The 13985-nt window shown below is 36.7% G+C and overlaps 1 protein-coding gene across 7 annotated transcripts in view; it reads left to right on the top strand.

Moving 5' to 3' along the window:
* Window positions 1-13985, top strand: part of PPP3CB (protein phosphatase 3 catalytic subunit beta) — a 54258-nt gene that overhangs the window by 2066 nt on the left and 38207 nt on the right. For all 7 annotated transcript variants that reach the window (XM_080687667.1, XM_080687666.1, XM_080687664.1 and 4 more), the window contains exons 2-3: window positions 12364-12564; window positions 13258-13382. In XM_080687667.1, coding sequence (XP_080543793.1) covers window positions 12364-12564; window positions 13258-13382 — 326 coding nt within the window. The remainder of the gene's footprint in view (window positions 1-12363; window positions 12565-13257; window positions 13383-13985) is intronic.

Genomic DNA, 13985 nt, shown 5'->3' with positions numbered 1-13985 from the left:
TCAGAAATTACTGGGAAATTCACTCTTCATACAGAAACCCATTTTTAGATTTCATTTTCCGGCTTCTTTCTTGCATTCTCAGTCAATAATTGTATACTATAATGTTACATTTGATGACAGAGAAGATATCCACAGTGTTAATTCAATCAAGTTTAAAACTTGTTAAAATCCAGATTTTTTACAAAGTACAATATGTGCTAGTTTTGCAGCTGTACCATTTCATATTAGTAATAATATGGAGACCATCGTTGGTATTGAATACAAGTAGTCGTTTACACCCTGAAACTTTTCCTTTTCTCAGTTTTATACTTTTACACTTCTAGTCAAGAGACTTGTATTTTATAGTCACATGGATTTTAAAGGGGGGATATAGATCTTTCATTGTTGAATATCAGATGCCTGAAATTCACTTCATGTGAAGTTTGAGATATTGGAATACTATAGGTGATTCGTGTATAAGTGTAATTAGCTCTTCACTGAAATTATTAGTGGTAATTCTATATCACTAATAATGAGTAATTAGGTTTTCTGGTTAGTTAAAGCAAATTTAGTTCTGAGCCCACTCCAGCTGATGGCTCTGGTATAATTCTTCTCTTTTAAAGTTTATATAGCCCAAGTGCTTTAGGTGAGAATAGTATGTCCTCTTAACTATTTTCTGTTAAGCATTTTTCTATTCTTTTAAATAAAAATTTGGAAATAAGAAAATAGAAACAAACTAGGAAAAATAGCTAACTGCATCTGCAGAAGTGCCTTACTTCCACATCAACAAAGTTGGTATGGGTAATTAAAGCATAAAACTTTGAAATTTATGTATATTGCTCTCCCTTCTCCCCCCAAAATTTGCTTGACCTGAATTGTCCAGACACTTCCTTTTCTTTCCAGATACTTTAAAAATGTACCCAGATTTGTAAGACTAGATTGTCCCTTGAAATGATTGAATTTTTTAGTCTTGATTTTCTTAAAAAGTCTATCACTTAAAGTGCATTGTCTATATCATGTGTATGTTCATTTTAGCACACACAATGTGACTTTCTTTTGGATTCAATATATATTTTTTTACATCATTTCTTAAATTATCAGATTTTCTGATTAAACCAAAACACTGAAGTATATGTGTTTTAAATTTTTAAAGCTGATATATTTCTGATGGGCAGCCTTTGATTTATTTAGGTCCTGTTGCTAGCCTGCCCTGCTTAGGTTATTTGGCTAAAGTGTTTTCCAGTACCTTAGCTTTTTTAGGATTGCTTATTTTTCATTACAGATTTTTATTTATTTTATTTATTTTTTAATATTTTTATTTATTTCAGAGAGGAAGGGAGAGGCAGAGGGAGATAGAAACATTGATAATGAATCATTGATCGGCTGCCTGCTGCACCTCCCACACTGGGGATCAAGCCCACAACCCGGGCATGTGCCCTGACCAGGAATTAAACCGTGACCCCCTGGTTCATAGATGGATGCTCAACTACTAAGCACACTGGCCTGGCTACAGATTTTTAGATGAAACACATAGCTACTTCAGTGTTTCTTGCTAATTCTATTTCATTATATTTTAAACCAACTTGGATTTTAATTTTAGAGGTATTTTGTGGACTTGCCTATATAAAAAGATAACTTAAGATTTTTTATTTTTTCTACCCCCATTAAACTCTTAAGCCTAATAAAATAATTCTTCAGTACTATGTGTCCTAGAGAAAGCAAAGGAACAGAGAATATTTTGTGTGTGTGTGTGTGTGTGTGTGTGTGTGTGTGTGTGTGTGTGTGTTTGTGAGAGAGAGAGAGGGAGAACACACTGTGGTAACAAGACATCTTAGGGAAAATGCCAAGGAGGAAATACAGAGTGGGGCGGGGGGAGGGAGAGAGGGAGAACACACTGTGGTAACAAGACATCTTAGAGGGAAAATGCCAAGGAGGAAATACAGCTGCTTACTAGTGAGGCAAAGGTTTCAGGTTCCAGAACCACTGAATGAATTGGTAAGAGTTGTAAGTGCCAGGCTGGTATTGCTCAGTGGTTCCATGTCGACCTATGAACCAGGAGGTTACAGTTAGATTGATTCCTGGTCAGTGCACCTGCCCCAGTTGCAGCCTGGAGCCCGAATCGGGGCATGCAGGAGGCAGTTGATCAATGATTCTCTTTCATCATTGATGTTTCTATCTCCCTCTCCCTTCCTCTCTCTGAAATAAATAAAAACATTTTCAAAAAAAGAGTTGTAAGGAAGTTTAGTGAAAAGAACTTTGATTTATTAAATGAGTTATGTTTTACTGCCAATCATCTGACTTTATTTCATCATAAAAATGCTTATGCACAGAGATAAAATAAGCTGAAGCTAATTGGATATCCTTGTTTGGTATGTAAAATTTATTTTGATACCTCAAATAATCAAATAGAAGATATTAAATGCCTGCTGTATGCTAAACCTAGAAAAACAACAGAAGTGTAAAAAGATAAAATACAGTATTGGTTCTTGGGGAGAAATAAGTACTCATGAAAGGTTATATGTCATATGGACGGGTGTGTTTAATAAGTGTGAGCTAAGAGGCAGAGCCAGCAATTTGAGTTCAAAAGAGGTTGTGATGACTCTGGACTGGAATGGTCTAGCAAGAGTTTGTATAGGAGGAAAGAGGCCTTGAAGGATGGGTAGGTTTCAGATAAGTAGAGGATTGGAACTAGTTATTTGTGCAACATTTATTAAGTAATAATAATACCTGCTTTGTACTAGGTATTATATTAGACATTGGGGAATTAAATATATTAAGTAAGATTCTCTTGGAGTGCTGGCAGTCTAGAGGAGGAGACATTATTGTAATAAATAATACAATGAACTAGGTACAAAGTGCTATTGGAGCTGTAAAAAAGGAATTGACTATCTTACCACCAAGAGAAAGCACCACCAAGGCTTATGTTTTGAGGTGGGCCTTAAAGGATAAGTAGAATTTCTCTAGATAGAAGTTATGGCTGGGTAGAGAAAATATTTTCTGGTAGCACAAACAGCAGCAGAAAGGCATGGAGGTTTTTGTGGTGTTTTTTTTTTTTAAAGCGTGAAATATGTGACTGTAAAGTGCTTGGCAAGTAATGGCAGGAGATGAAGTTGGAAGGGATCTTTTGTACACCAGTTGAAAAGCTGGAACTTAAGCTAATAAACAGTATGACCTTTGCATGATTAAGAACACAGGTTCTAGAGTTAGACTGACTGGGTTTGAATCCTAGCTCTACCTTAACCTTTTTACTGTGGACAATATACTTAATATCATTAAGCCTCAATTTTCTCATCTGTGAAATAGAGTTAATGAAGTATTATTATGGGGTTTTTGAAGGATTAATGAAGATAGTCCAGGTAAAGTGTGTACCACAGTGTCTGGCCTGGCACATGATAAGTATTCAGTCAATGGTAGCCATCACCATTATTATTGTTGAAGGTTTCAAAGTAGATGAATGATCCAATATCATAGTTTTGAAATCTAACATGGCATTGTGTAGAACAAAATGTTAGAAGAGGAGAGGCTTAAATCATGGTGTCAGAAGATTAATGGTGTAGTTCAAATACAGAATGACCAAGGCATGAATTAATGGAAAGAGAGAAACCAGATATGACACAACTTATGAGTAATATTAAATGGTAGATACATATTGGATCAGTTATTGGATATGGGAATGAAAGAGGTGGAAGAGCAAAACTTTTTAAAGGAAACAATAATCTGACTAATTTTGCTTTAGGAATTGATTAAATTTAGAGGCAGAGATTGGAATGACATGTGAAGACAAATTGAGAAGGTCCCTGAAAACAAGTTCCAGGCCCTGGCCAGGTAGCTTGGTTATAGTGTTGTCCCAACATGCCAAGGTTGTGGGTTCCATACCCATTCAGGGCACATACAAAAATCAATCAATGAATGCATAAACAAGTGGAACAATAAATCGATGTTTCTCTCTCTCTAAAAATCAAACAATAAATATTTTTTAAAAAAGAAAATAAGTTTCAGGTTTTTTCCCCCTTTAAGAAACTGCCTAAAGTTCTTGAGTAGGTTAATCTAGCTGTGCTTTACACAATCAAGGGGGAGAAAAAGTAGAGCTTAGATTTTTCTAGTACACAAAGTGGTAAGACCTTGAATTAGCTAACATTGATTGCAGTAATGAAGATGTAAGAAAATGAGCATATGAAGAATCAGTAGGACTTGGAGCCTAAAAAAACGACACCAAAATTTTAAGTCTGAGTGACAGAGAATGGTAATATCTTAACAAAAATAAGCTGGGAAAGGGAATCAGTTTTGACGGAAAGGTGTATTCACAGAACCACCACAAATTAAAAGGAACCCAAAGGATACTTTGAAATTTTGAAGACAGTGCTGTAGGATTTATTGAACCTTTTCCTTAGAGCATGTGGCCAATCCATGCTTCTACCTCTGGCGACTGAAAGGGTTATACCGTTTTTCATTATTAAGAAGACTTCTGATAAATCTTTTAGTTACAAAAGCATTGTCATTGCATTGGTATAAGACAGATAGTACTGGATTAGCATTTGAAGATCTCAATTTCAATCATGGCTCTACCATGGTTATTAAGGTAAAGCTAGGATTCAAACCCAGTTAATTGAAACACTTTGAGAGAGTCATTTAAGTCAAAACTGTTACCTCATTTGTGAAATGGAGAAAAAAACCTGCCCTACCAAACTCACAGGATGTCTCAGAATCGTACAGGATTATGTATGTGAAAATACTTTGTTAACTATAAATAAAGCACTATAAATATGTTTTTATCGCTATCAATTAGTATCAAGATATACAAATATTTTAGGAACTATAGTATATCTTCAATTCAGTAAACACTTATTTGTTACTTAAGTTCCAATCTCTAGGTATGTAGAGATGAAAGACAGCCCCTTCCCTTCAAGGAGCTCAGAAACTCATGGGGGAAACATATTTACAGTGCAGTTGATAAGTGCCATGATATAAGTGTGCATCATATGTTATGCTATGGAACCACAAAGGAGGTGGTGACCTTAACCTAGTCTGGAAACATTAGGAAAATTTTTCAATAATTGGAACATTAAATGAGTTTAAGGACAAGGAGAAATTAGGCAAAAGATAGGAATAGTATACCCCCAAACAGGCATGCAGGGTAAACATTTTAAAGAAAATGATGTAATTTAAAAAATGAAAGTGTCCATAGTGTCACTGTAGGATGTATGTGGAATGTGAGGTAGTGCAAAAGATGAGGGTTGGAAATGTAGGGAAGGGTCAGATCACAGAATCTTGTATGCCATGTTAGGATAAAGAATTTAGATATTATATAATGAAACCTGTCTTGAAACAGGAGAATGCTGAATTTTATTTTCTTAGTGTTTTTATTGATTTTAGAGAGAGAGGAAGGGAGAGGGAGAGAAACATCTGTGTGAGAGAGTAATACTAATTGGCTACCTCCTGCTTGCTGCCAACTGGGGATCGGGCCCACAGCCCTGGGCATGTGCCCTGACTGAGAATTGAACTGGCAACTCTTTGGTGCTCAACCAGCTGAGCCACACCAGCCAGGGCAAGAATGTTGAATTTTAGAATAAGTATTCTAATTATTGTGGAGTATGGGAATAATTAAAAAGGTCATAGTAATTCCAGGGGACGTGGGGGAAATTCCCTCCTTAGTTTTCCAGGACCAAAGGGACAAAAACAGATCACAGAATTATTTAAGACCTATTGGTCATATAGGGTGAGGAAGAAAGAGACTTCTAGGCTAATTCCAGGTGGAAAATAGACAAAAAGTGAGAAGATAAAGATATCCGTTGTAGATTACTTTTTTAAGAAGCTTAGTTGTCAAAATAAGGGATAGCTACCTTTATATTTCTTCCTATCTCAGGGAAGAGGTATTCCTTCCATCCAATACTAAACATTCTATCTGTGCTCTGAATCCCATACCCCACACATGTCCCCCTATTCTGTTTCTTCTGCCTCTGACTCTCCATTGGATCTTTCCTTTGAGGAGATAAACATATTTCAGTCTCTGATCTTAAAAATAACCCAGCCCAGCCAGTGTGGCTCTGTGGTTAAGCATCAACCTATGAACCAAAAGGTCACCAGTTTGATTCCCGGTCAGGGCATATGCCTGGGCCCAGTCCTCAGTAGGGAATGTGCAGGAGGCAGCTGATCAAAGTTTCTATCTCTTTATCCTTTCCCCTTCCTCTCTCCCTAAAATCAATAAAAACATTAAAAAACAAGTAATTCTCCCTTACTTCTCATTCCTATATATTGAGAGTTTTATATGAGCGATGACTAGAAGTTTAACAAAGGCAGGGACTTCAAAGGAGGAGGTGTTTTTTTCCTCAGTGAAGTGATGATGTTGGAAGTGGTAATAGGGAGCTAAAGACTGAACTTTTTTTTCTCTGCTGGAGTAGTGGAGTGTGGATTAATGAGGAGTGTTCACTTTAAAAAATGTGTTTGAGAAATGTCCTTCAGGGGAACTAAGATTTAATTAAGCTAGAGAGATGAAGACAAGAGTTCTTTGAATAAAGAGTAAAGTGGGGGTGGGAAGGAGTGGATTTTTTTTTTTCTTATAATGGGAATTCTAGAGGCCTCAGTGAAAAAGATTCAGAGGGAGAACAGCCAGAGGATGGCATGAAATAAATAAAAGAAATACAGAGAGCCCAGCCAGTGTGGCTCAGTGGTTGAAAGTTGACCTATGAACCAGAAGGTCATGGTTTGATTCCCTTTCAGGGCACATGTCCTGGTTGTGGGCTCTATCCCCAGTAGGGAGCATGCAGGAGGCAGCCGATCAATAATTCTCATCATTGATGTTTCTCTCTCTCTTTCCCCCTCCCTCTCTGAAATCAATAAAAAAAAATTTTTTAAGTAAAAAAAAAAATACAAAGGAAAATTCAGATGACAGGGAGGACTTCATTTTATATCATTGCCAATAGTAGCACTTTGGCATGAATGATACTTCGGAGTAAAGTTGTTCATTTGGCACCAGCTGCAACCCAATTGGTGTTGGAAGCCTCAGGGGGCCTAATAGTTTGCAGCCTTTGCTTATACTTGGGGAACAGGATTAATTTTCAGGATTTCTTACTCAGTAGTAGAAAAAGTAAGTTCTCTGTCCCTCCCACATCCCTCATCAATCTGTATTCCTGGTTTATTTTTCCAACTTCCTAAATTAAAACTTTTTTAGGTCTTGTTTTTTAGCCACCAATACATTAAATCTGAATGAAATACCCTGTGAATGTTATTGATTACTAAAGAGATATGCTCATCATGGTAAAATTTGGGTTAACGAAAGTTTTTGAACCAGGACAGTTTGGTCAAAATGAATATTATCAAATCAGGTTTGCTAGTGTTGGAAACTTGGTGATTTGAAGTGATTTTATAGCTCTTTAGGTTGTTCCAGCTAATCCTCCATTTTAGCCATTTCAATTATTGACCATTTGCATTACAATTAAATACACTTATGTTCTGGTATTTGCCTATCACAAATATAGAAGAGCAGGAAAAATAGTCTGAAAATAAGGAGAAAAATGTATAGGAAGAAAAACTTAGGGAAGCAGGAATAATGGGCTGAAGATGAATTAGAAGTAAAAAAAAAAAAAAAAAACCTCTTAAAAGCTTGAAAATAGATGGAAATGCTTTAAAATTAGGAGTTGCCGCCCTAGCCGGTTTGGCTCAGTGGATAGGGCGTCAGCCTGCGGACCCAAGGGTCCCAGGTTCGATTCCAGTCAAGGGCACATGCCTGGGTTATGGGCTCCATCTCCAGTGTGGGGCATGCAGTAGGCAGCCTATCAATGATTCTCTCTCAGCATTGATGTTTCTGTCTCCCTCTCCCTCTCTCTTCCTCTCTGAAATCAATAAAAATATATTAAAAAAATAAAAATAAAATTAGGAGTTGCCAAACACAGTAGTAATTTGAGAATATTAATTTTAAAAATACTTTTATTGATTTATTTTAGATAGAGAGAAAGAGGAAGGGAGAAAGCGCGAACCATCGATTTGTTGTTTTACTTATGTATTCATTGGTTGATTCTTCTATGTGCCCTACCGAGGGATCGAGTTTGAAACCTTGGCATATTGGGATAATGCTCTAACAAACTGAACTACCCAGCCAGGGTGATAATATTAATTTTTTTAAAAATATATTTTATTGATTTTTTTACAGAGAGGAAGGGAGAGGGATAGAGTCAGAAACATCGATGAGAGAAACATCGATCAGCTGCCTCCTGCACACTCCTCACTAGGTATGTGCCCACTACCAAGGTACATGCCCCTAATCAGAATCGAACCTGGGACCCTTGAGTCCACAGGCCGATGCTCCATCCACCGAGCCAAACCGGTTAGGGCGATAATATTAATTTTTGATGAAAAATATTGAACCCTCTATTGACCAATAGGGTCAATAATTAATACCTTATTAGGCCAAATTCTATTTGGTAAGTTTTCTTTTGCCTGATTAGACCACCTGCTAAAGCTCCTTTCCCTACCTGCCAAAGAGCACATGCCTTTTTCCTCTTACTTACTTATGTACTGATATATTAAAACATATTATTTTGAAACTCCCTGTTCTCCACTTTCAGTTTGTATTGTTAGAACAACACTGATCTTCCATATTTTTTACCTGACTTATCTAGGGTGGCATTTCTTCACTCCTTAACTTGTACCCATTCCTTAAAAGGTATTCTAGCCTTGGCCTGGTTTTCTCAGTGGATAGAGCTTTGGCCTGCAGATCGAAGGGTTGCGGGTTCTATTCCCAGTCAAGGGCACATACCTGGTTGTAGGGCTCAATCCCCAGCCCAGATTGGGGTGTGTGCGGGAGGCAACCACTCAGTGTGTCTCTCCCACATTGATGTTTCTCTCTCCCCCTCCACTCTCTAAAAAAATCAATGGAAAAAATATCCTCGATTGAGGACTTAAAAAACTCTATACTAATAAAAGGGTAATATGCTAATTAGACTGGATAGACTGGATAGACTGGATGTCTTCCAGACATCCTTCCGGACAAAGCTACGGTGGCGGGGGCCAAGGCAGAGGCTGTTAGGGATGAGCAGGCAGGCAGACAGAGGGGTTAGGGCTGATCAGGCGGGCAGGCAGAGTGGTTAGGGGTGATCAGGCAGACAGGCAGGCAAGCAGTTAGGAGCCAGCAGTTCCCCCCCCCCCCCCCCCCCGTCCCCTTGCACGAGTTTCGTGCATTGGGCCTCTAGTAAATAAATAAAAGGTATCCCAGCTGGTCCTGAAATGTAAAAGTGTGCCTTGAGTTGAAAAAGAAGTGAAAAGGCATAGGTCTATAGATAACTTACTGATGAGCATGGAAGCAGTTTATACTCCTCCCGCACCCCCCACCCCATAAATAAAGACATTCTGGCTCTTGGTTAAAGAGGGGGTAATACCTCAGTGTGACTTTCACAACATGCATGAAAACATGCAGTGCCAACTGATGACTGGCTGACTGGACCAAGATGGGTGGGAGCTACCAGACAGATTTTTAAGAAGTTCTATATTTTGAACAGAATTCATTTATTAGTGGAATTATATTGTTGATTATTACGAAGTATACATAATCTAGAATGCAGCCTCTTAAACAGTGCCTGTTTTCCTGAGTAAAGTGATTAAGAAATTCTCTTGGCCTAATGAGAAAAATATGATCTTATCTTGATCTCAGAAATTTGTATTTAAGAAATATTTAAACTTCTCATTTTTGTGTCCCAAAGTAACTTTTGATTTATTGAGTAATCAGTTGTTAATTTCTGTAGCTTTTAAACAGTTTGTTTGCTGATGAGGGCAAATTTGGTTATATCATATACTAGAGGCCCGTTGCACAAAGAGATTCGTGCAATAAGCCTTCCTTCCCCTGGCTACCGGCACTGGTTTTCCTCCAGCACCCGGGACCCAGGCCTTAGCTCTGGCTGCAGCCTTCAGTCTTTGCTCCCGGCAGAGCGCTGCTCCTGTAGGTCCCTCTGCCCCCGCCCTCCCCCTCATAGCAGGCATCCCGCCCCGCCTGGCCACTCCTTGCCTGCATGCATGCTGCCCAGAGGTCCAGAGCAACTGGGGGGGCGGGGCTGCCACCATCTTTGTTGGGTTAATTTGCATACTCACTCCTGATTGGCTGGTGGGAGTAGCGAAGGTATGGTCAATTTGCATGTTTCTCTTTTATTAGTGTAGATAATAGTTTGTGTAATTTTTTTAATATGTTTTTATTGATATCAGAGAGAGGAAGGGAGAGGGAGAGATAGAAACATTAATGATGAGAATCATCAATTGGCTGCCTCTTGCACCCCTTTCCCCGTGCGCCCTCCCCCTCCCCCCGCTATGCGGATTGAGCCTGAAACCCTGGGCATGTGCCCTGACCAGGAATGGAACCAATGACCTCCTGGTTCATAGGTCAGTGCTCAACCACAGAGCCACACCCGCTGGGCTTTTTAATCTTTAGTTGGAAAAAAACATATTTTAGTAGAGGTTTTTATTTTATTAGAATCTAGAAATAGTATATTTGGGGGAATAAAATGTATTCAGTGCCTGTTCCAGGTAGTAAAAAGTAATGGGAATAAATGTATTCTAATTAAGGGGAAAAAAGCAAGTTCAAGTTTTGTTTTACTAAGTGTCAAAACAAAGAAGAAGAAAGCAAGAGGGATTGGTGATTTCATAATCTTTTAGAAATGGTTGACAATCCCTCTACATTAGTTCTTATCTCACTTCTAAGGGATTGAGTTTTTCCTAAAATTTTTTTCCTCATATGCACTTTTAAAGGATTGAGTTCTTTTTTTTCCTTGTATGAGAACATATTTATTATTCTTCCTTCTGTAATTAATGTAATTCTAGCACAGCCCCCTGTCTTTAGTTACTCCAAGTTATAAAATATGAAGAAGCAATTGTTCCTATATATTTCCAGTCTTCTATATAATATGGGTGGGGTCCGGCTGGCCCGCCCTGATGGGGGCCCATTGGGCTGGGCCTGTGGGGGGAGGGGCTGTGGGAGGTTGGCCAGCTGGCCCTGCTCCCAATCGGGGTGTTGGGGGCCGATCAGGATCCGGGCCAGCCCGGGGCAGGGGGACCAATCAGGGCCCGGATCAGGCTGGTTGGCTGCCGCAGTGTGTGTCATAGATACCGGTTGTTCTGGTTGTTCCGCCATTCCAGTCTCTGGGCTTTTATATATATAGATTGCTAATCACAATGAAACATCAAGAAAATACTATAAACTGTATAGGCATATGAGTTTTTTTTCCCAAAAAAGTCTTAGCTCAGAAAAGAGGGAGCTGCCTTACATTTGAGTCTGTATGTAGACACTTACTATAAATTTCTCTTTCTTTATTTTGAAAAACAAAATAGTATTTGATAAAAAGCCTAAAACAACTTCAGTGATCTTGAATGCATAAAGAACTCACTTGTTGGATTCAGTGAAAAATGAATCAAATAAACCTAACAGATACATAGTAATTTTTGCTAGATATATGACTTCAAATTGTGCTAGATACCATTGAAAATATACCTTTCTGTGTTCTGTTTCATTTTAAAAACATCAGTTTAAAACAGTATAGTTGGTGATTACTTGTGGAAACTATATATATGCTATAGGAGTAAAAAGGCCAATTATTTCAGTAGTTAAGATTGTAGCTTAGGATAAATTTTCAATGATCACTTTTTACATATATTCAAAAAGTGCTTTTTCTCAAACAACTTAAATGGAAGTGAAGATAATTTGCTTTTAAAAAATATTAGATGACTTAAAAAATGTCTCCAATGATAAGGAATATACTTATTGAAGGTGTGTATAACTATTTCAAAAGGGTGGTTTGTGAAACATGAAGGTAGGAGAAAAGCAGTATTTCAAAATTGTCATGATTTATTAATGTTTGAAATCTATACATGCATCTAAATTAATTTAAATTTCATAAGAAAGCATTTGGCTGTTTTATCTATATCCCTAAAAGTTTCTATTCAAGTTGGCCAGAAAACAATGTTTTTTATATTCTTATTAGAAACATGGTGGATCGCCTTATATTTGGGATTTCTGTCTATTCAGGTTTATGTAGTATTAAGTTATATTTATTGTACTTTATATAAGATGAAGGGTGTATGATATGTTTTGAGAGTTCTGCCAAAAAAAATGTTTTATCTTAAAGAAAAAAGCTTTGGTTATACTGAAAGAACTTTAATCTTATGAGACAATTCATTTCTCTAATAATTCTCAACAAACAAAATGTTATATATACAGATTAATAAAAAGATGTATACTTTGATTGCTCTTTTTTAAAGGCTTTTAAAAAATTAATACTTCTATCCAATAAATGAAGAACAAAAACCACCTTTTTATTTTTTATTCTTATTTACCTAGATCTATTTATTAGTTTTATGTTACTATAATATATAGTGATTTATTTTTTCTTAATTAAAATAAAATTGCAGCTGTCCCTTTCCCTCCAACACATCGCTTGACATCTGAAGAAGTATTTGATATGGATGGGATACCTAGGGTTGATGTTCTGAAGAACCACTTAGTAAAAGAAGGTCGGGTAGATGAAGAAATTGCACTTAGAATTATCAATGAGGGTGCTGCCATCCTTCGGAGAGAGAAAACCATGATAGAAGTAGAGGCTCCAATTACAGGTACATTTATTTATGTTTTAGATATTATTTTTTTATCACACCATTATTTAATTGCCTCGATATAGAGCTGTCTCCTTTTTAATCATAGCATATACTAAATTAATATTACATGGACATTATCTTGAAATTTTACGTTATTTTTTAAGTTTTTCCCTATTTTCAGTGAATAAATATGATCCTAAATAATCTGAGTGCAGAAGTTAGTCTAATATGCTATTTTGAAGGTTTCATGAGTTGTGTTGGCCATAATTCAGTTTGATTCAACAAATACTTATTTACTTTGCTTTCCGTCATTAGGGACAAATACCTAAATACCATATCAGATACCAAAGATAATTATTTAGAAGTCTACAGAAAGTATTGAGTTAGATTGGCGTTTTCACTGCCATCATTATAATTTTGTCATCCTAAAACACACATGGTTGGTTTTCTAAAGAGAAGCTTTATAAAATGTAGATGAATATTGTGTTGCTGGCTTCAAGTTTTATTACTTTTGTTACATCTTGTTCTATATCTTGAGCACGTGAACACTTGGGTACACATCATCCCTATCATGATTCTTCACAGATGACTGCCTTCTTAGACATTTCTTGATAGAATTTATACTATCTCTTATGTAAAATAAATTAGAATTTATGTAAAATTTGTTATTTCAGAGTGGTTTTTTAATATCTAATAATCTTCTTGTTTCAGTGTGTGGTGACATCCATGGCCAATTTTTTGATCTGATGAAACTTTTTGAAGTAGGAGGATCACCTGCTAATACACGATACCTTTTTCTTGGTGATTATGTGGACAGAGGTTATTTCAGTATAGAGGTAATAATCATGTACTGTCATTTGATTTGCTTTTAGGTGTTATCATAGATGATTTTCATTAATTCCTAGTAAAATAAGTTTCTTAAAGTACCTGTGTTGGGTTCTTTTTAATCCCTCAGTATTATCTGAAGTTTTTAGGTAAAGCTACTATTTATTCCTCTTCTGTTATTCAAAATAATAATTTTTCCTGTATTACTCTGTTTATATAATTGCCATTTTTCTCAGTGGAAATTATAAGCAAACTGAAGGGTCTATTTTGCCCTGTTATCTAGTAGCCCTAAGGAGTTAGTGCTGTTTCTCTCTCTTAGCCCTAAAGGTATTAACCTGTGTGAAAGAAGAGTAATTGAATTTTCTCTGATTAAATAAAGCACATTATAATGCTTTTATTGCTTAAACCCTAGTACTTCTATTCCTCCTTCTGTAGCTGTTAAGACCTCTAGTATATCATATGGAATCCTGTGTATTCTGAAATTATTCATTTGTTTTTAAAAACTTAAGAGGCATTAAAATGACCTGTTGATTATCACTTAATGGTAGATGATTCTTTTTCTCCCTTTACTTTTCTAATTATGTAAATAAAATCAGGTTAAAATAGAACAATAT

Source organism: Plecotus auritus, assembly GCF_963455305.1.
Source record: "Plecotus auritus genome assembly, chromosome: 9".
NCBI classification, from domain to species: Eukaryota; Metazoa; Chordata; class Mammalia; order Chiroptera; family Vespertilionidae; genus Plecotus; species Plecotus auritus.
Note: the sequence above shows the minus strand (reverse complement) of the source record. Positions and strands in the feature narration are given on the sequence as shown.